The sequence below is a fragment of the Nipponia nippon genome, unplaced genomic scaffold, assembly GCF_047370975.1.
Source record: "Nipponia nippon isolate SJK-2023a ecotype South Korea unplaced genomic scaffold, ASM4737097v1 scaffold_4, whole genome shotgun sequence".
Lineage (NCBI taxonomy): Eukaryota > Metazoa > Chordata > Aves > Pelecaniformes > Threskiornithidae > Nipponia > Nipponia nippon.
This window is the reverse complement of record NW_028262358.1, coordinates 18368214-18389728: the sequence shown is the minus strand read 5'-3', so window position 1 is coordinate 18389728 and position 21515 is coordinate 18368214. Positions and strand designations below refer to the sequence as shown.

Sequence of the window (21515 nt, the reverse complement as noted above, 5' to 3'; positions counted from 1 at the left end):
GCAGTAGTGTAACCAATCGTCTTGTTCCCTACAGGTAAGTTATCTGTATTCACACACAAAGCGTCTCAAGGAGGAGCAGTCAAAATTTATGAGGCTAAACTCTCCCACAGAGCCATCAAGGTGATACCGATGGCAACAGCCTGTAGGTTAAAAGAGCAATCCGAAGTCCACTGATTAAAGCTGCAGTGGGCTTGCTTAAGCCTCATAGGCTTTTAATGAATTCACCTCAACGGTGGTTTTCAAATCATAGACTTTGGGGTAAGTAATCTTTAACATCTCACAGTCTAACATTCTACCAAAATGAAGAGGTCTTAAGCCCCTCGGGCTCCATTGCACCAACAGAATGATCCTTTCACCTCAGTTCTTCAGCTGCAGCTATCAAGTTGACCAGCTGCTAGCAGAAGGCTTCTCCCTAATATTTGCACGCAAAGAAAAAAGGTCACAGAATTCCAGATATACAAATTCCCAATTCCTCAATTCCCAAGCCATTTCAGAAGCTAAAACTTCACATTTCTTGCAGAAGCTGGAGTTTTGCTTAGCTTGCTGTCTTTTCAAAGACAGGGAAAGAGGTTCGGCACCCAGAATTCCATTAAATCAGCAATTTCCTGTTTTTATTTTCTCTTTAACAGGAGTAAATGGAATGCTTTCAAGTGTCCAAGTGGTATGCATGAAGCTTTACGTAGCACCTTCCAAAATCTACAGTACACTCTTTTGCCACCTCTTCAGAGAGACGCTCATCAGCAGCTTGTCCCTGTGCTGTAGAAATGCAGCGGTTTACTCCATGTAGGGAATGGAAGACAGGTTATGTCCTTCAGGTGACAGACTCCATGAAAATTACTCAAAAAGAACGGCAAATATCAGTTCAGGACAAAACATACTTTATTGTACTGTAATGTCAGAAGTACAAGAATAGTACTGCAGAGAACCATGCTAATGGGGCTTTTAGGGTCTGTGAAGGACAGAAGTACAAGATAATGGGGTACTACTGTACTCAGTGCAAAAACTGATTCATTTGAGGCACAAGTACACTATTGTTTAAGCAGCTTGATTCAAGCACAGCTCTGGTATGTAATCTACTCTGTTTTCTTTCTATGTAACAATTGTATCATAAAGCTACTTTGACATGAAATAGGCAGTAGATTCAAGTCAGGGGTGTCCAAATTGCCACTTGGCAACCGAAAAAATTAAGAAGAATACTCTGCATAGTCACCCTCCACATTTTAGTTTCAGATATGGAGCTGTGGCTAGTGAAGAAAAGTTATTCTGAAAGGTCAGTGCCCAGGTCTGTTTGGTTGGGTGGGGGGTTTTTTTCCCTCTTGTATGTCTGTGGGTAACTTATTTCACGTTGACCACAATTTATCCAATAAGAAAAGAAATAAACTTGTATCTTTGATAAGGAATTATACTTATCTAACATTCAAATTAATTTCAGCCCTTGAGATCTTAACTTATGGCTTAAGACACAATGAAAGTGTTTGGGCACCCTTGAGTTAAGTTAATGAAGAGCATTTTTGCTAAAAAGGCAAGCAAGATCATTTTTTTAAACAGAGCTGACCTCTACAAGAAGAAAGCAGGAATCCAAGTCACTAGTTACTACTAGGCTGACATGTACTGCTGCCCAGAAAGATAAAAACATAACATCACAATGAAAAGGTTCAACAAAGTTGAAAGATAAAGGTTTTGACACCAGAAGCAGCATTTGAAAACAAGCTGTTTAAGTTAATCTTTTCAAGAGATGCAGATTGCATAACTAGGCATGAACAAACATGCTGCCAATCTTCTCCTTTTACGCAGCAGCTGTGTTTAACATAGGACATTCTGGGTTTAAAGAAAGCTACTTGAAGAAGAATTAAGATTTGCAATTGCCTGTCTATTTAATGAGATTAGTAGAGAAATGAAAAAAAAAAACTACTCCTGAAACAGTAGTTTCTCAATGGATCCCTATCATTACAAACACAGCTTCTGATTCATAAGCAACGCAAGACTAAACAGACAACTAATATTTTATATTATTACTATGCTTATAAGTTACATCAGTTAAAATTAAAAAAAGCCAAGCAGTTTTGCCCTATTTCAAGAATAGTTTCCAATCAACACCAGTTTACATGGTGAATGGGACTTCACAAATAAACAAGGAATGGTGACATCTTTGGGTCAAGAACGACAAGAAATAATGGGCTCTGTGCTACCAATCAACCTCAACAAGAATATGGCACAAGGGCCAGCCCAAGCTGTACCAACACTGAACCTTTAGCACTCGGCACAAATTCGGATCTCTTTACTTTAGCTAGCAAATCAAGTGAAAAGATCGGGTAAAAAAAAACAAAAACAAAACAACTAAAAACCAAAGCCAAAAATTGGAATATACTTTTTAAAAAAACATCTGTAGTTTTAAAATAACTTTATGCTGACATCAGTTTGTGCAAACTAAAAAAAACTCATTGATTTCTCTCTAACAAAAGACAAATCCCCCAAATATTTTCCTTTTAGCCCATTGTATCTGTAGATACAATTTCAAATCTAACCGATGTAAATGCAAGAGAGAAAAAGTTACAGCATCTGCACAACATTCTTTCTACAAACAGCTGCTGGAGGGAAAGTAAAATATAAAAGGAATAAAGAAAGGAAGGTTCCATCTGAAATACTCTCACAATCTTTCCCACTCTGTAGTCCATGAATCCGACTCTGATGCTAAGGTGACAGTGTATGTAAGCAGATTTTTTTGTTGATTTTATTATTTTTGAGTTTCAGTTGAAGAGAACCTGCGAAGAGACACAAGTCTCTTCAGGAATTGTCGGATGGAACATGCTCCTCAAATCCTTCACTCTCTCGGACCAACGCTCTTTCCAGGATAACACGGCCTTCCTTGTAGCGCTGGCTGTCTTCAGTGGCAAATTCATAGATCCAACCCAGTTTGCTGTTGCAGTTCTTGCAGCTCACGTCTCGAACCATGTGGCGGCCAGTGAGCATGACCCGATCCTGAACTTCACTGTATTGCAGATTTACCACCTGATACAAATATACAGGGGACAGGGAATAGAAAGGATTAGTCTGCCTAGAGCAAAGCTTGGTAACAACGTGCATGACTATCAACATTTTAAAAGTAAAGAGCCTGCGGCACTGCACATGAACTAAAAACTGCAGTGTAATAAGTCAACAGCCCTTGAAAATCTCCTGCTTGAGAAAGTAACACTTTAAAGATGTGCTTCACAGGGATGTATAACCCTTACTGTCTAACTGAGAGACATCAAATGCTATCACAAGATGTACAAGAGTGCAGAGTACTGTGTTGAACTTTGAGTGAGAAATTCCTGGTGAACAGCTTGTAAACTAATTTATGTTAATCCACTTGTAATATATGTAACCCATTTCTAGCAACTGATGTGATCACTTAATCCCAGAAATCAGAACCAAAATATTAGAAGACGTACTTCTTTAAAAATCTTGGGGTGCTTTGGAAATAATCATCTAAGAAAAAGGAAGGCTTGGTGGCTGAGAACGTAGGCATTATACATTCACCTTTTTTTGTGTGCTATCTTGGCAGTTTAAAATATATTTTTAACTTGTTTGGGCAGCAACACCACAGAACCAGGATGCATAACTCGTTGCGAAGTTGATGTCAGAACTACATTCAAACTGCTAATACGTGGTAGGGTTCTAAAAGATGGGGCTGCACTGCTTTCTCAACTTTCCACCTGACTGTGCTTGCTCTCTCTGCTTCAGATGTAAGGCTTCTGACTGCAGAAATGTAAAAATCAAACTTCTGTGATTAAACTCCACTGTGTAATGCAAGAAAAATTTGAACCCCAGGATCCAGTGCTTATTGGATGAGAGAGAAATCAGATGCACAGCTCTCTTATAGTTCTGCAGCCTAACACTTACATATAAATATTACTGACAGGATTCAGCATACCAGAAATCCCAAGGCCAAGCACAGTTAAGTGAAGACATTACTGATGCCTCTATCAACTCTGCCAATGACCAAATGCCTTTCAAGAAAAAACCCAAACCAAAGCACACCAATGATTACATGACCAGGAACTCTGTGAGAAAGCAAAGGACGATCGCCGTTTTTTCAATGAGTCTAATGGACAAGTCTATATGGAAGGGTTAATAAATAATGCTACAATTCACTCAGAGTTATGACTTCCATATTGCAATCTGTTGAATTAAATCAAATTTGATCAATAAAAAAATATTAAACTAAACCAGAGTATTATTGCCTGTAAAAGAGATTGTGGTTACCTAAAGTTGCCAAACTACTGTTAGCTTAACTGCATTTTAGAAATTAAACAGAATACTATCTAGACCTTTTTTTTGTTTTTTAACTGAGTAAAAGTGCAAATGCCTTTGAAACTCTTTGATAGACAAAAGATACTCTCACAGTGAATTTGCGATTCATATTACAGAAGTCTGCAAAGTTAAAACTCCATGCATTTTGGCATGATGCCTCTATATACACAATCCTCTTTATAGTCTTCTGGTATTGCAGATAAACTAATTTAGATACCTTGCCATCAATAGTGAATGCCTAATTTGACTTCAAAGACAGCTGAATAGAACAAAATAAAAAAAAAACAAACAAAAAACCAAACAGTAATTACACAAGACTTTAGCCAAGAAGATTTTTAGTTTTGTTAACAGATTCATATCCTATAAACTCATTTTTCAAAAGCAAACAGTAGATCCCCCTCAGCTTCTTACCAACCTTGTTAAAAAGAAATGCTCTTCCTGTGGCCCCTGTAAAACGAGTAGAGATGAGCTCAGAACGATTGGTCAGAATCGTGTCGCAGTTTGCACAGGAGAACAGGCGAGTGCCACCAATATGATCCAGAAAAATTCTTCCCATTTTTAGAACTTACGTAAGTTTATACTCAAGACCTGAAAGTAAAAGGAAGATCGTATACATGTAAAAAAAGCATTGCAGCAAAAAAAATAAAACCCCAAACACCCCATTATATACGGCAGAATATTCTGCAAACCAATTCAGCTAATGATCGCAGACGTTCTTTCTTTCATAGATGAATTACTGAATTTATAGACTGCATTCATCCTTTCTCATCAAGACAAGTTCTTTCCCAAAGTGACCCTCTCGCCAACAAGATGACACACCTCGATACAAACTAATTACATTAAATGAGCAAAACATGAACTGAAACCTTTAAAATACAGTTCAGACATTTGCAGACCACTACTGGACCCTACAGTTCTTAAACTCAAAAGCTTCCGCTTCTTTTCTATTTTCTTTTCTGCTTTAATACAATACTGAAATTCCATTCCAGTATATTCCCAACAACTCACCCATCTTAGTCAGTACTGGGAAATGAAGCACTGAGAAGTACATTGAGTCACCAAGACAATTATAGTTTAATTTTCCCAAGTCATCCCCCCTTTTTTAAATATATATTTATTTTGTCACTTCCCCTCAGCTTTGCACGATTTATGACATGCAACCACACAACGCCACCATCCAGGATGCTTTAGTCTTCCAGTATAGCAGACTGGGCTACTGTATTTGACTTGACACTTGTTTCATATGCATAACAATATAAGAAAGGTTTGGATGCTACTTCACATAATAAACAATCCACCCAGGCTTTACACCAGACAGCTTTATATACAAATGTTTAAAGCTGTCTAATCTAAATACAAAATACTGTGTCATTTACCCAAGCTATTTCCAAAGCATCATCACTAAAATACCTGAGCAACTCCAATGAGCAGAAAAAGAGAGCTCAGGAAGTTTACAGCAGATCTGCAGTACCTGATAAATAAACCTCTTCACTGCTTGGAAAAATTAAAGTATCTCGCCAAAGTTACACCAACTAACATAAATTACTCAAAGTTAACTAGCGAGTAGGCACAGAACGTATCAGACAGCTGAAAACTTAAATCACGAAGGATGAGATAACATGACAAAGGAATTAAATGATGTCATTTCCATTTCAACTGCAGAAAAGTTTTATGACTAAACATCTATAGTTGAACAAGTTAAACATACCTCCATTTATGCTTCAGATGTGGAATCAGAAAAGAGTATTGTCTCTGCTTTTTTCATGCTGAGCAATGCAAAATAAATCTGACACACTGCAATATTAAAGTTGTGGGGGTTTTACTTTTCAGAGCAGGAGACAGTGTGCCCTTCATAGAGAAATTAATCAAATTTTGTGCTCCTCAAGTTGAATATTCTATGTCAAATGCCTTTAAGAAGCACAAATATCTAAATTAAACCCATTTCAAGTTTTAGGGGACCAGTTTCTTAAAGCTTACTCTGACATGCACAATGCAGATAGACTAAAACAGGCATCTGCAGACACAAAATTTAAAATATCATTTTTACGTGTAAAAATCATAAGTCACTGACATCATGATTTTTTTTCCAAGTGCTTTATTTCACCACTTTGTTTTCTTACAATGTGTGGTAATAAAAAGGGTTCCTAGTATTGAACAGAGTGATTTTAGCTCAAGTTCCTTACATTCAGATTTTTGAAATCACTGTTAAGTCTTCTGTATCCCATCTGAAGGATACATAAAAATTCAAAGACTCTTTCCCTTAGAGGTGATATAATACTCATTTCTCTTCTTGAAAGGATAAATAAAACAGGTCTTGAGTTTGACAAAAACATTTCAAAGACTTAGCTGAGTGTAGGGGTGTGACTCCACTCAAAATACAGGAAGGATTTTCCTTCAATTTCTCTAAGCATTATACCTTTCTAACATGCCTTTATCTTTCCTAGCAAGCGAGGGCAAAAGAAAAAACTAAAATGTGAATAGTGACAGCATGAAGGAAAATCAACAGACTATAAGTGTGAATAAACAGGTATCAGTCAAAGTCTCCAACCAGAAGAAACCACAAATACAAGCAATAAAAGCAATTGTGACAGATACGCCCGTAAGGCACTCAACCTAGCTCCATGTGTCATGCTTACTAATTTTGGATAATGTTATTTTTGTGTTGATTGTATTGTGGATTAAAAACAATTAACCTATCATAAGTTCCAAAAGGGTATTTCTTTCAGGGTAAACATAATGCTTACCCTGTCAGTATTTTTAGAAGCTAACATAAAACAAATCCAAAACCATCCCTCTCTTTTACCAAGAGCAACACAAACACTAGGCTTGGTAAGGGACAAGAACAGATCCATTACACAGACTAACCTTGCAAAGCATATTTTTCAAAATGACATGCATATGAACACTTAAAATGCAAACACATCACCTATCTAAAAACATAATTCATGTTACTGCACCCAGAAAAGCAGTAACCCAGAGTCATTAAAAACAAAATTTAAATACTTCAGAAGAGAGCGCAAGTGTAATTCTTACAAGCAAGTTAGAAGTCAAAGCAACATACAAATGTGTTACTTCTGGATACGGCATTATGCATGGATTGAAGTGCTGAGTCCTGAAGATACTGAACATTAAAATAAATGCATGAAGAAATATGTTCAAAGACTTAAGGATGAAAAACCTGCCTAGTAATACAAGGCCTAAGATCTTCAATCATTTATATCACCCCAAAAAGCTGAAAGTAACCTCACCAGGTCTCTAAATGAGAAAGAAACTCCCAGTAACACCTGGGTCCCAACAGAAAGACAAAGTGAGATTCATTTGATGGTAGCACAAGGCTGTGAGAATTCAGGCTAAAGTTACAGCAGAATCTAATATGCCAGCTGGTACCGGAACAATTTTCTTCAGAATACAGTGCATAAGAAAACATGTATTCTAGAAATAAATAAATACACATTTAAAAAAAAAATGAAATTCGACAATCTGCATTATAAGAGTCAAAACAGATTAGATTTTGAGTATGTTTTTTTAAGAAACTGCTAAAATAATGTAATCCTACTAGAATGTCTAACGTTTAAAATAACCTTTACACTTAACTGCCCCATGGTAGATTTCAGTCAAAGTAGACAGCAGCCTACAACTATCATTAGCTCTTGGTTTTGATTGCTACAGGATTTCAATGAACCCACATTAGTCTTTGTATTACTGCTCACAGTAGTAAAAAGCAGAAAAAAGTTGCAAAATGACTGCTAGTAAGGCAGCCTTCAAATGCTGCATTTGATCATGAGTTTTCTAAATAAGCTAACAAGGAACTCTTGCTTTTTCCTCTCACATAAGGTAGAGAATTTAATTTCAAGCCAAAAACACAGTATTCACTTCTAAGACCAATTCAGAAGGTACTTGCTGTGGATAAAGATTGTTCTCTCCTTATGCAGGGATCCTGAATCCTGCAGGGTATATTCATTGTACGCTGGAAAAAACAGAAGCACAACAGACCAAGGGAAAGCAATTTTTCATTGCTCTCAGGCTCATATCCCTTATATACAGAAATGGTGTGTACAAAGTCACCCAAGATAACTGTGCAATTTTTTTCCTATAGTTTTTACTTCCCATGTAAAAGGTGTGGGCGTCTATTTATGTTCACACATACATAAATGATCTGAAAAAAGCCACTTATAGGCAGCTTTTATAGGCAGTGGGAGGGCTCTCTTAAATGAAGAAAAGCCAAAGAATTGTGGAACATTAAAGCATTTCTAAAGCTTAAGATCCTCCAATTAGGGGGAGAAAAATGCACTAAGTGCATTTACCCATTCATCCACTCTCTATACTTGGAAATAGTGAAAATAACTTGACTGGCACTCTGAACCAATGGAAGTTCCCTATTGCTGTTCACAACCCCACAAAGTGACACTACCGTATCACACCAATTCCATCACGCTAACTAGCGGAATTTTCAGAAGCAGTGGACAGGAATTTCGGTTATTCACAAAACCAAAGGCTGAGGAAAAAACAGAGATTTTTTTGGCCCATGATTTCATCTTGAACATCAGCTAAGCATTCTTTGTTGGATATGTGTCACTGATGAAGTCCTAGCGATCCTGCCCTCATGCAAATTACCAAACACAAGTCGTAATATTAAATTAATGGTGCCCATGCAAAAAAGGCACAACTTTTTTACTTTCACTAATGGGATACAAAGTATCTACCACTTGTCAAATCTACACAGTTCAAAGAGGTACTTTTATGAACTGAGAGCAGATGCCACTGCGTCATTAGTCGGCACCCTGACTACCACTATCGACCTGCATTCTTGAGAGGACCTTGAGCAGAACAGTCAATGCTAGCTCGTATTACCTAGCTAGTAAGGCTGGCTCACAGTGCATTGTTTTGACAGTACAAAGCTTGATACAACTTCTTAGTCACGCTGTGAAACATTTCCTGCCTGCCTGCTTCTCCCAGTGAGTGCATGGACGGACAGGAAACACAAGCACTGTGGCTGTGTGCTATAATATGTATTCCTAGAGCAGCGTGCTCCCAAACTTCCACCTGTCTTTCAGTGTTCATTTTGCCAACACTGAGCAACAGCTGTCAAAGAGCTGACATTCAACAGCTTAAATGTGACCACTATCTGCACAGAGCTGAAACCACCTGAAGCACTACTTGGTTGGTATTTGTACTACCTAATCTGCCTACCTTCGCAAGCAATAAAGAACAAAAAAGTAACACAAAGAATTATTTATTAACATTTTTTAAACTAACAGTCAGTGTTTTCTTGTCCCAGAGTGCGTCTCTTGCAGACACAGGACCGTCAATGTTTGGGAGAGCCAGCAGGCACTTTCTATGTACACACTGGACTGTGGATATTTCAGGAGCCTCAGTGTTGCTTCAGCACCATCTACTGCATCTCAGATCTACAACAGAAAACAGCTGCTAGTTAAAGGATAAAAAATATGACAGCCTCTCTTTTGCCATTTCACTGACAAAAAACATTTTCCTTTGTACGGTGAGCCAATGAGCACTCTCCCCCCTGAAAAAGGACTGTGCGTTCCCCTAGGCAGAGTAAAACATTCTCAGGATGTACTTACTCTGGAACCAGGCTTAGGCTTCATCTTCACATCTCAGGAACCAGGCTTAGGCTTCCTCTTCTCATCTTAGAGATGGACAAAAGAGGAAGAAGAACACTTAGCACAGCTACACAAGAATACACATCAAAGAATCACTGGGTAAGCAAAGAAATAAAACTTGCTCTTTACCTTCCCAGGTTTCTGCTGCTCACACGTGGTGGTGCATCTGAAAATACACACGTGGTCAGTCTCTTAGGAGGTCTGAGATTCAGCCATCAGCCACTGACTTCTGCGACTGTTGAAGTAAGCAGGGCCCTGCCTCTGGCCTCTGCCCACACGCAAAATTCGTTATCAGAAAGCACCACACGTAGCCAAATGTGAGGGAAGAAAGTGAGCTGGAATAGTATGCCACGCTCATTAGAACCATCCAGCTACTGTAGCAGACTGTACAAGGAAGTTAATACAGTCAAACGACTGAAGAGGCTTTGGCAAAGAAACGAAAGCTGTGCCCAGATGCAGTGCACAGCACCTGCCTAGAACAGGGTGCCTTGCAGGATGAAACTGCATTTGTGCAAGTTACACTAGTCTAATTTTCTACTGTAAGTTACAGTAGCATAATTTTCTATTGCAAACTGGCTTTATTTCCAGGTAAGGTGAAAGCTTCGCATGAGGATACTGGCATTTAAATATGTTAACATAACATTGTATCGGTGTACGCAGCAATACAGGGTAGTTTGTTTCAAGTTTACAGAGAGCAGAGCCATACAGATGGGTGCTTGTTTCTAATACAGCCCCCATATCCCGGCATCTCCCACGCTGTAACTTACACCCTCACAATACTCTTGCTAGCTAACATATTAAAGTATTGGTTTACAAATGGTATCAGACTCAGATTAATTTTCTTTCCCACTACTACACCGAGTCCAAAAGCAGCAACTATTCCTGTCTCCTTGCTTCTTTTTCCCTTCCTTTTTCCCCTTCCCTTCCCTTCCCTTCCCGTCTCCCCTTTCCCTTCCCTTCCCTAAGAGAGGAAAAGGATCACCTTTTCCTCTATTAATTCCTCAAGTGTTTTTAAGAAAGCTGTATTTCCTGGTTTTGTAATAAATTTATTCTTATACTAATTAATTCTTATACTAATTCAGCAGATAAGACAACTTTTGCCTATTAATCCATGCTGCAACTTTCAGAAAGCTAAACGAATTCAGATTTTTTTTTGTTTGTTTCATTAATTTTAGTGCTGAAGTGATACAAGTCTTCCCCTGGAGACACCACTGGTTTCATGAGTCATGGGGTGGGGGGAGGGGGTGTCAAATAAATGAACTTTAAAGAAATGGCGAAAAGACAGTGATAATCCAAACTTCCATACAAACTACATCCACTGGCAGAGAGGCTGACAATATGCTTAGTGCCTCACACCAAGGAATTCTCATATCAACTAGGAGAACTCCTAAATGTAGGTAAAGGCTCCAAAATTAAAGACAGCCTTGCTACCAAACGTCCACAGGGTGTGGGCATTTCCTCTATACATTTAACAAGATATTTTGAAGTTAAATCTTGCTTAAGCGAATCACGTATTTCAGCAAGAGCTGAGCAACTCAAGATTTCAACATAGGTCAAATGATAGTAAACAAACACGAACCAATGACCTAGCTTGGACAACACTACTTGAAGCTTGTGATGACTACCAGCAGAGGGAATGCTACATATATATATATATATATATATATATATTTATTTGTGTGCATGTGTACAACTCTCAGTCTGTCAGATGACAAGTAACAAATCTCCTATGTTCTTGTCATCTTCTCTGCTGGGCTTTGAGGTGCAATTTCTTTTGTCCTCACACACTTGGCAGCCACATCTGAAACTCACTCGTCATTATTATTAAAATCTATATATGAACAGTTAGGTCTGCATTCTGTAAGTTAAGTACTTTCACAATTACGGAAGTGAAAGTAGCAGATGACAGAAGCCTCCAAATAATATTTCTAAAGAGTAACATTAGAAAAAGAGAGTAACACTTAAAAATGGACAGTTTCGTTTGTCACAAACATTATTTGAATTCAGCTACCCGGAACGAGACCATACGTGACAGGATTATGTAAAGCTGTTATACAGTTATACATACAGCTATATATATAGCTGAACCAGCTGCGCGAGGGAATCTTTACGGCCACGGAGCAAGTTCCCTCACTTTCTGCCGGCAGTCACAAACATTAATTATGCTAATAGTTGATCTATTATCATTAGTTGCTGACATCAAGAGTTGCTCTGTGACACCTACCACTCTGAGAAGAGCCATGCCCTGTGTTTCTCTTATGAGACTGGTGTACTTGCTTTGTTATTCCTTCAATCTAACCCTAACACCATGCTTATTGTTTAAAGAAGATAAATTATTTACTCAGTTCTATCACTGTACTAGACCAAAACACAGCCTTTACTGTTAAGTAAGCATGCCGGATTAATCTAATCTGTATCTGCTCGCGCAGTACAGCTGAGGTGCGTACACCGAGTAAGCAGCGAAGAGACAGATGACAGTCTTTGCATTCCTTTTTGCTTTGACTAGAACCTTTTCCAGAGCGAAAAAGCGCTTCCCTGGGAATCTATACTTCCACGGGCAAAATCCAACCGAGGAGCTGACAGGCGGAGCCGGCTCACTGCCGAAAGGAGCGGCGAGCGCCTCGGTAAGGAAAGAACCACCGCTCCATTTCTGACAACCGGCTTCCCGTGGAAGAGCCACCGATCAGGCAGGGACACGGGGTTTACCCGGGGCCGCTCCGGCGATGAGTAAAGCCTGCGAGGAGCGGCGAACAAGCAGCACCTTCTCCTCGGGGAGGGAGAAGGGAGGTGCGCGGGCGGCGCTGCTACCCACCGCTGCTGCCGCCAGACCCGCGCTAACGGCAGGGCAGGTGGCGGGGGGGGCTGAGCCCCGCGGAGCCCCGCACGGCGGCGCCGGCCTGCGTGACCCGCTCCCCGCTGTCACGCTGAGGGGAAAAGCGGGGAGGGGGGGGGGGGGCGGCCATCCCCACCCCCAGCCCACGCGTGCGCGGTGGGGCCGCGCGCGCCGCGGCCGTTGCCCCCCCCCTCCCGCCTCGCGCCGCCGCCGCTCCACACAAAGCCCCGCGCGGGGGCGGGCCCCAGCTGAGCGCCGTCACGGGGGCGCGCGCAGCCAACCGCCGCCGGCTCGGCCCCCGGCGCCGCCGCCGGGCGCTGCCGGCAGCGCAGGCAACTTGACAACAAACAGGAGGAAACAGCTGACGGGAGGCCCCGCCGCCGCCGCCACCGCCGTGAGGGACGCCCGGGCCGACCACCGCTCCCCCGGGCGGCCCCGCCACCCCGGCTCCCCGCCGGCCGTGCGGGGGCGGGGTGGGGGACACGACGCGGCGGAGGGGCCCGGGCACGGTTCCTCGCTCCCCCGCCCAGGAACCGGCCCGAAAAGTTGCCGCCGCCCCGCCGGGGAGGGGAGCCGGCGGCGGTACGGGGCCGGGGGAGGAAGTTGTGGCCGCGGCGGGGAGGGGGGTGCTCGGTGCCGGCCCTGGGCGGAGGGCCGGGCAGGAAGGCTGGGCGGCGCTGGGAGACGCTGACGGAGGAGGGGACGGGGTGGGGGAAGGCCGGTGCTTTGTCGCGGTACCGGGCCGCAGCGGGGCAGGCAGGGCCGGCGCTGCCCCCCTCCCCGCCGCCGGGCCGGAGCGGATCGTCCGGGGCCCCGCCGCGGCCCGAGAGACACACCGCCGCGGCCCGGAGCGGCGGCCGCCACCTCCCTCCCCAGCCGCCGGCAGCCCGCCCCGGCCTTCCCGAGCAGTGCGGGGCGCGGCGCGGCCCCCCGCCCGGTTACCTGGCGCAGGGGAGCGGCGGCGGCGGCTCCGTGCCCGGTGTCTTCCCCCCGCCCTCCACAGCCCCGACGCTCCGGCTCGGCCGCGCGGCTCCGCCCCTTCGCGGCCCCGCCCCCACCGCACGTCAATCACCGCCGCCGAGGCTCCGCCCCCGCCGCCTCACGGCCCGCCCCGCCCCCGATCGCCTCACGGCCGCGCCCGGCGGGACGGCGCTGCGTCCCGGCGGCCCTCAGCGCCCCGGCTCCGGGCGGCGGGGAGCGGGGGCCGGGGGGCAGCGCCCAGCCCTTGCCCGCCCGCCGAGTCCCCTCTCCCAGGCGCCTGTCAGCGGCCGCCCCGACCCCCGTGCCCTCCGCGCCCCCATCTGCCTCCCAGGCCCCCTCCCCTCAGCAGCCCTGTCAGGAACCCCGTGAGAGGCGCCCGCTTCTTGCTGCGGGAGCCGGCAGCCGGAGCCACGCCGGGCGTGCGGAGCAGGCCTCCCCGTGCCCCGGGAGCACGCTGCCGTCGGCCTGGCTGGGAGGAAGGGGGTCCCGTCTCCAGGCCTGCTGTCCTCCCCAGGGCCCTGCGTACCCCGGGCCTGGGCCTGCCCTGGCAGTGACCTCCACCGTGCCACAGGCCCTGTGAGGGTCAGCGGCGGGGAAGGGCACTGAGGTGACCCTTGGCGGCATCCTTCCTCAGCGAAGCTGGGACTGATACTGCTCGCAGTGTTTCAGGCGGCTTAAGTTGAAATCTTTGTGTGACACCTTAAATATTGCCCATGATGGAGATGAAAGGTCAGGGAAGAAAGAGCCCAAGTGTTTGTGGCCCTTCTTGGCTATTGGTTGCAAGTGTTACCAGTTCACTGCCAGTTTTAATGGCTCAGTGCTCACACAGAGATTGCATCCTTGGCAAATAAATAGTGGTCTTGGCCAAAATACAATAAAAAAACCCCTTTTGTTGTCGGTTATGAAAAAGACATGAAAAGGGGTGGGTTTTTTCCTTCTCCTGTGGGGCAAGCCATGCCATTTTAAGGATTTCTGTTCTAATAATATCACGTCCATGTTACAGAAAGCGTATTTTTCACGTACAGTGATTCCTGGGTCTATCCATGTGGTAACACCAGAGGAGCTGCAGGAACTACAGGAAGGAATGACTCGGCAGGACTCTTCTGTCATTTCACATCAAAGGCAAAGGGACATCTCTGTGAATGTACGGCAGGCAGCACATAATTACATGCCCAGCTGTTCTTCAGCTGGTGTCTTCTTGCGTGGAATCTTTCTTTAGAAATGGCTAGGTAGAGGGGTACACAACCGTCTGCGTGAGGGCAGAGAGTCAGTGATGGGTCAACAGCGACATATGTTAAGAACTGCTGTTTGCTTTGGGCAGCCCTGCAAAAATTCAGATCTCCTCAGTATGGTCAGCTCTGGCCTGATCCTGAACAGCGCTGAGCACTGGCGTTTCTCATTGGCCTGTCATCAACCTCACTTCAGATCATGCAAAGGAAGTGAAAAGCGTCGGAGCAGTCTGTCAGACAGCAATCGCCTCTTAATTAATGGCACGGGGACAACAGAAGTACTAAGAATATCAGAAGGCAGCCATAAAGACCATGCCTGGGGTCCCATTTACCCCCAGCAAATGGAGGAAATACCTGGTCTAACATGCCCTGTTCGTTAACGGATTGACCTGAGCTGCTGTTGTGCCGCACTGAGTAAGCGTGAGCTTTGTCCCCAGTGGGTCTGCTCAGTCTTGTCACGGGAGCTGTATGAACGTCCACGTCTTAATCATCTTTGCAAAGCTTCCATAGAGATCACTGTAAACAAAGCCAAAACAAGAGGGAAAAAGAGAGGCAAAGTGACAGTGCCGTAGTCGGCGTCAGTGACTGGTTCTTACCCAAGGACCCGTGAGCTCTCTGCTTAGCTCTGCTGCTGAGGCATCTGCACATCCCCGGGCACATCAGCTCTTTTTGCCTCATTTTCCTCTCTACAGAATGGGGGGAGCAACGCTACCTGCCTTACCGCGTGATTGCGTGTTTGCTTAAGTACCGTTCTCCAGCCTGGGCATATGGAGGGTATGTGCACCTGAACATTGCAATCGTCATAATAATATTACCATGAAAATAAAGCAAAGCCCAAACCTATGAATGGTATTAAATTCTCAGCAATAGGAAGGGTAGCTGTACCAATCAGAAAGAAGCCAAATTGACCATGAGACAAGCAGAGAATGGATTAGCCTCTGCTTGACAGATGGTGCCAGGGACTGATGTTTTTATTTCCTTTGCAGAGGATCTCAGAGGACGGGGGACAGGGGAGGGTGAGCTAGGGCACGTTTATTAGAATGAAGCCTCAGTCTGTAGCAGCTCTGCTGAAAAAAAAACCCCAAAACACCAAAAGCAATTTCCAATTAGTTTGTAAGGGACATGCTACGTATCAGCTATAGGGTGAAACACAGGAACAGCAATATTGTACCACGTGGCACTTTTAATTTTCAAAGTGGCCTGAAAACATTAACTAATCCTCCTCTGACACAGGGAAATGCAGTGCAGCCAGCAGTTTGTTCCTTTACTTCTTACCCTAGCATTTGGGAAGACCCTGGGCCTTTTCCACAGCTGATTCACGTCATGACAGCTCAAATGGCTCTGGAGGAGCCAGTCCCCTGTGCAGCACGACTGAGCAGAAAAGGCTGTGTTAGATCTGGAACTTAATGAACCAGACAGAGGGGAGATGTCTGCGCCCAACAGCCTTAGTAAGGCCCACCTTTAATGCTTGTCCTATCTAAATCCACTCTTCAGTGTTGTGAGCGACACTATAGGAAGCATTTCAGGGCAAGTTAGGTGACTCGCAAACTCAGAAAGAATTGTGCAGTGAAACTCAGACACCAACATCTTGATCTAATTAAAACCTCTGACAAAATTTCAGTGGAATTCAGTGGGACCTGGGTACATCCCATTGAATTAGTGTCAGGGCTTGGGGGCTGCTTGTGCAGATCTTCTTTCTTTAAAGAGAAAACGTTGCAGCTTAGTGGTTTTTACTCCCACTCAGTCTCCAGAACCACTATTAATTTTCCGGTAAGCTCGTGGATTCCTGTGTGGCAAAGCTGAGCCTACCAAACCAGGCGTGCCTGAGGTGGGACAATGATCTAGCGGGATTTTCCACTGCTGTTTCACCCATGCCCAGGATTTCTGGCAGCAGAGAGGAGGCAGCTGAGATACAGAGCTAGACTTACAGGCTGTGATCCCTCTGAGAGGCAGCTCGACTCCTAGATGTCCCCTCTGTGCCCTCTCGGCTGTGCCTCTCATCAGAGGCTGGGTTGATCCCACTAGCTGCTCTTGTTATTTGCCAGTGGCTACTGATAGCCTGTGTTTTTTTCAGTGGAGCTGATACAGCCTGCAGCTTCGTTCTCATAAAGTGAGCCTACCGACACACAAAAACATTTAATTACCTTTCATTTTCCCTCACAAGCTGACACCTATTGCTTTTGGCTTACCTGAAAGCTGACATGGGCCATTTACAGATACTTTTTCAGATGGCTGTGTTTTGCCAGGGGAAATTATTTATACAGTTGATCTCATCAGTGCTGAGGAGGTCCCTCCATGCCCTCACCATAGCGGCAGAGCTGATCTCATTACCCTGTCACCACACCTGGTAGCCGTTAGCCAGATTTTAAAAGGTGTTTTAAGTGTACAACTCCAAAGCACCCAGGAGCCATATGAAAGAACAAACTTAATGTCCAAAGAGGGACTCAGAATTTATGTGCCATTATTAAGATGTTGGGAACAGAGACAGTGAGCAGGCCTGATGCCTGCGTAACGCTCTCCTGCAGAAATGAAGAGTCATCGCTGGGAACACCGCGGTTCAGGGAGGCCGGCAGAGGGACAAAAATCACCCTGAAGCCGGTCACTATTGCAGCGAGCGGGACTCGCTGCCGTTCCCTAGCAAAGAAAGCAAGGTTACTAAGTAGGATGGGAGTTGATACAAACACATCAAAGATGGGACAGGGACCTTGCAGTTTTTTTGCATTGCTAGGCCTTTTTTTTTTTCAGTCTTGGACAGTGGAGGACAATTACTGAAATAAGGAAAGCTTTCAGGTTGTGGTCTCTTGCAAAGGGTCAGGCTGATTATTATTCTTGCTGTATACAGGCTGTGTATAACCACCTCATCTTGCCAAGGGACGGGGTCACTCGATCCCGCCTTCCTGGAAAACATTTAGAAACCTGACCCGGCTCAGAAGATCACAAGAGGCTTGGAGGACAGGCTACCTGTGCGACAGCTGCGTGCTTGCGATTTCCTTTCCTGCTGTCTCTCAAGTCGCTGTACAGTGGCAATGCTCTGCAAAATCATACGAGTTACCAATCTTTTATTTTATCAGGTGTCCAACACATGGATGGTAGCCATCTGATTATGCCGCTTCCTCCATGCAAAATCTTGGTCTGATACACACGTACGTGAGTGGAGAGAAGACGCAACGGGGCGGTGCTCCGTTGACCCAGCTGGACATGGCAGGCAGTGATCCAGCTGCCGACTCCCCTGTATTTTACAGCAGGGGATTTCGAGTGAGCTTTCATCCTCAGCTGAGGAGGTAAAGCTGGAACCATTCCTTTGGCACAGAAAAACAACATTGGAACAGCTGTCTACCAGGAGGGGAGCTAAACATTTTGGGGGAGAGCAGCTACTCCGATGCACGTGGACTTCATCAAACAGTCTGGGCTGTCCCTATTGTTTGTGAGCACTGGATGAGAACAAAGACAGATTGGGCTAGAAAGGGCCCCACACAGAGACATTCAGAGCACGTACTGAATAGGACACTTTAACGGCTACGCTGGATCACTGTTTTTTGATATAATCAGAGTAATCTACTAGCTTGGGAATATATATACACACACACACACCTGAGGCCCAGATGAATTCCCATAACCGTTTCTTTTTGGTTGCACTTATCAAGAGATGAAACCGTTCCGTTACAATTGTCACTTCACAGACAGAAGAGTGAGGAACAATCTTTGTAGCGCTGTCAGTCTTTTTCATTCGCTGTTCCTGGAGCTCTGGGTGGGGTTTCCTAGCTGCAGTCAACACAGCATTTCCTTGAAGGTCTTGGAGCGGATTCAGTATTGCTATCAGTCTTTTAACAGCACCACCCCCTGCTCAGGAGGCACACTTTTGGGTGTCAGAGGGGAGCCTATTTAAAGGAAAGGAGCCAGCCTCACTCTAGACTTACTGCTCTCTTATGTTCGTAGATATCTACCCAAAGACATTTATCAAAGATGCTAAATTTGGAGGGAGCAGAGAGCAACAGGCAAGCAAAGCCTGGGGGAAGAAACAAGTGGGCCACATAAAAAGGGGAGACAGGACACGCTGTCCCAGGGAAGGGCACAGGACACGGAAGCCTACCCAATAAGTAGCTTCATCCATACCACTGAAATGGTGGGGGAGAGGCTTGTTTTGTGATCTTCTTGACAACCTAATAACACTTGGTTGTAGTCAAACACTCCTGTGAAGGCAGAGTGCATGCAAGACAGGGAGGAGAGCTCAGCAGATGTGCGCCCTTGTTTAAAACCAGTCTCCAGGATGAGAAGCCTTGAGAAGGCAGACTTCAAATCGGATTTCTGCCCAGCAGCAATGACATGTGGGTGCCACCACCTCCTTTAAGGCACAGTGTGCTCCAACAAGTGAAACTTGAGAGAAGCCCGCACCTGATGAAACAGAAAATGCCTAGCTCCCCTTCTGCGAATGCTTGAGAGGGCTTTGAGGGGGCTGTCAACTCAGAGACCGGCTGTACAGCTGAGTAAACAATAACATACTTGCCTCTGGGATAAACTAGGAGAGATGATGCAGGGATTATTCCAGGGCATTACCGAGACCCCCACAGAAGAGAGAAAGGATCTCTTTCCTTCCCAGGTACAACAGTAACAAAAAGCTGGAAGTTGTCTGCAGGCCTTGCATCTGAACATATAGTGATGAGACTTTGTACTTACATGGTGTCACGCACACAAAGGTTTTAAAGTACTTTGTGAGTAAGCAGTGCAATTCTTGCTTCAGACATAAAAATTAGTACAAGAGAGGCAAAGCAAATGATCTGGAAGAACCTTGTCCTGCCCGAGGAGGAATGGCAGGGCTAGGCCAGGAGCGCAAGGCAAAGAGTCTCCCATTTGTTGTGCTCTCCAGGCTCCAGTTTGGCCGAGAGCCCAAGGGAAGGGTGCTTGGGGGCTTTCATGTGGTCAGGTGCTTACATGGCAAATTTAATTATTCCACACATGTGATTGGCCTTACACAGGGCAGGCTCTAAGTTCGGCTAGCAAGGGACTTGCTAGTAAAGGTAGCCTGAGTCACTCATATGCCAGTGAAATAGGTGAAAACAAGAAGTGTAAGGAGTACTACAGGTTTAAACTCAAATGGGCTCACAAAACTGTAGAACAGCATGCATGTAAGCAACGCACTCCGGGCCAGGTTCAGTTGTCTTATTTCACGGGCACTACACATACAGGTTGCTCGCATTTGGCAGAGGTGAGCAAGCTTATTTCCTAGATTTGCAGGACTTGACAGGAGGGGGATAGTTGCCTTCGCAGGTGATTATGCATCAACTAGTATATCACAGGCAGGCAACAGGGCATCAACAGCACCTCAGCAAGGAGCTGAGCTGTAGCAATGACAGCTTGCTATGGGACCTGTACACCCAACAGAGCACAGGGTGGAGGGCACGGCAGGCTAGGTCCTGGAAGAGGAAGGCTTTAAGGGAAGAGCTGGACACTCCATGCGTTTTGAGGGGGCACAAAGCAGGAACAAAGCAAACAAAAACAGTAATTTGCCAATAAAGCATGGAAGAGTATTCCATCATTACAGCTGTTGCATCATTATTAGTCAAGCTTCTAGGCATCTGCTAATGTGACAGCTAATTATCATCATTATTACAGTGTTTAGACAGATTTTTAAAAGGCATCACGTAGGTGCCTCACTCCCATTCATTTCAGAGAGACTTAGGCAACAGGGACTTAGCTCATAGTCCAGCCTCAGACTGGGATATGGGATGTTAGATGAAGTGATCATGCCTTCAGGAATCTCTAACCAGCAAAAAGCAAATGTACTTTCACAGGTGCCCTGTTAAAATCTAGACTGGTTTGAAAAGACTCATTACACTGAACTAGCTAACCAATCTAATGCTACATCTTCACCCTTGAAAACCAGTGTGAAAAACAGTCTCCACCTCATGCTAAGTGCTGAACAGGAAAGACCGTCGCATAGCTGCAAAGGTGTATTGTGCCTCCTCCTGTTGTGTTCAGATACATTAATGAAGAGAAGATAACAGCAATGAGAAGACACCAGCACAGCAAGACAGGGTTTAATTTAATGGAAAAATACTGCTGTAAGGACTGCAAACCTGGGAAACAGTGCGTTACCATCAGCAGGAGAGCTGGGTGCTGGGCTCCCTCAGATGTCGCCTTTGCAGGCACAATGCCATTGAAAAGCTCTTCTCTTACGGGCTATGCCAGCATGGTCTTTAGTGAGCTATATCAAGATAGCCTTACTAACTGGCTTGTAAAGAAGTTAATACCGCAGGTCTGAAAGGAGCCCTGAGAACATGTGGTCATCTGCATGTCCAAGCATAGCCTGTGGTTTAGTAGAGCTTAGGACACCGTCAGGCTCTTAATTTACAATGTGTGGAGAGATGACAGGAATGCCTAGCCCATGCTTGCTTACACCACCAGCCACCCCCCACCTCCGCTCAGCAGCATTCAAAAAGCAAACTCCAGAGGGATGAGTAGATAGATCTGAAGAAATCTGTAGCAGACAACAGAAGGGTCCCACATAAACCCATTCCTAAGATTAAAAGGAGGAGCTGCAAACTATAAGTAGACATATTC

The 21515-nt window shown here is 44.8% G+C and overlaps 1 protein-coding gene across 8 annotated transcripts; it reads right to left on the bottom strand.

The window, feature by feature from the left end:
- Positions 1–857: 857 nt before the first annotated feature.
- On the bottom strand, positions 858–13796 carry YPEL5 (yippee like 5). 8 transcript variants are annotated; one of them, XM_087774015.1, is made up of 7 exons: positions 13690–13796; positions 10044–10080; positions 9876–9940; positions 9550–9701; positions 8195–8260; positions 4709–4881; positions 858–3009 (listed from the first exon to the last, which is right to left on the bottom strand). In XM_087774015.1, the coding sequence occupies exons 6-7, from the start codon at positions 4847–4849 to the stop codon at positions 2785–2787; spliced, it is 366 nt and encodes a 121-aa protein (XP_087630141.1). In that variant the 5' UTR covers positions 4850–4881; positions 8195–8260; positions 9550–9701; positions 9876–9940; positions 10044–10080; positions 13690–13796; the 3' UTR covers positions 858–2784. The 8 variants fall into 8 exon arrangements, with proteins under 8 accessions (XP_087630141.1, XP_087630138.1, XP_087630139.1 ...); XM_087774012.1 differs by lacking the exon at positions 8195–8260; XM_087774013.1 differs by lacking the exon at positions 8195–8260 and having other exon boundaries at positions 10044–10249; positions 13690–13774.
- Positions 13797–21515: the final 7719 nt, after the last annotated feature.

Bases quoted from the DNA above. Each gene is read 5' to 3' on its own strand.
- YPEL5 (XM_087774015.1), bottom strand. From the start codon at position 4,849: ATGGGAAGAATTTTTCTGGATCATATTGGTGGCACTCGCCTGTTCTCC. The intron at 3,010-4,708 runs GTTGGTAAGAAG...TATTTGTATCAG, and splicing joins GAGCATTTCTTTTTAACAAG to GTGGTAAATCTGCAATACAG.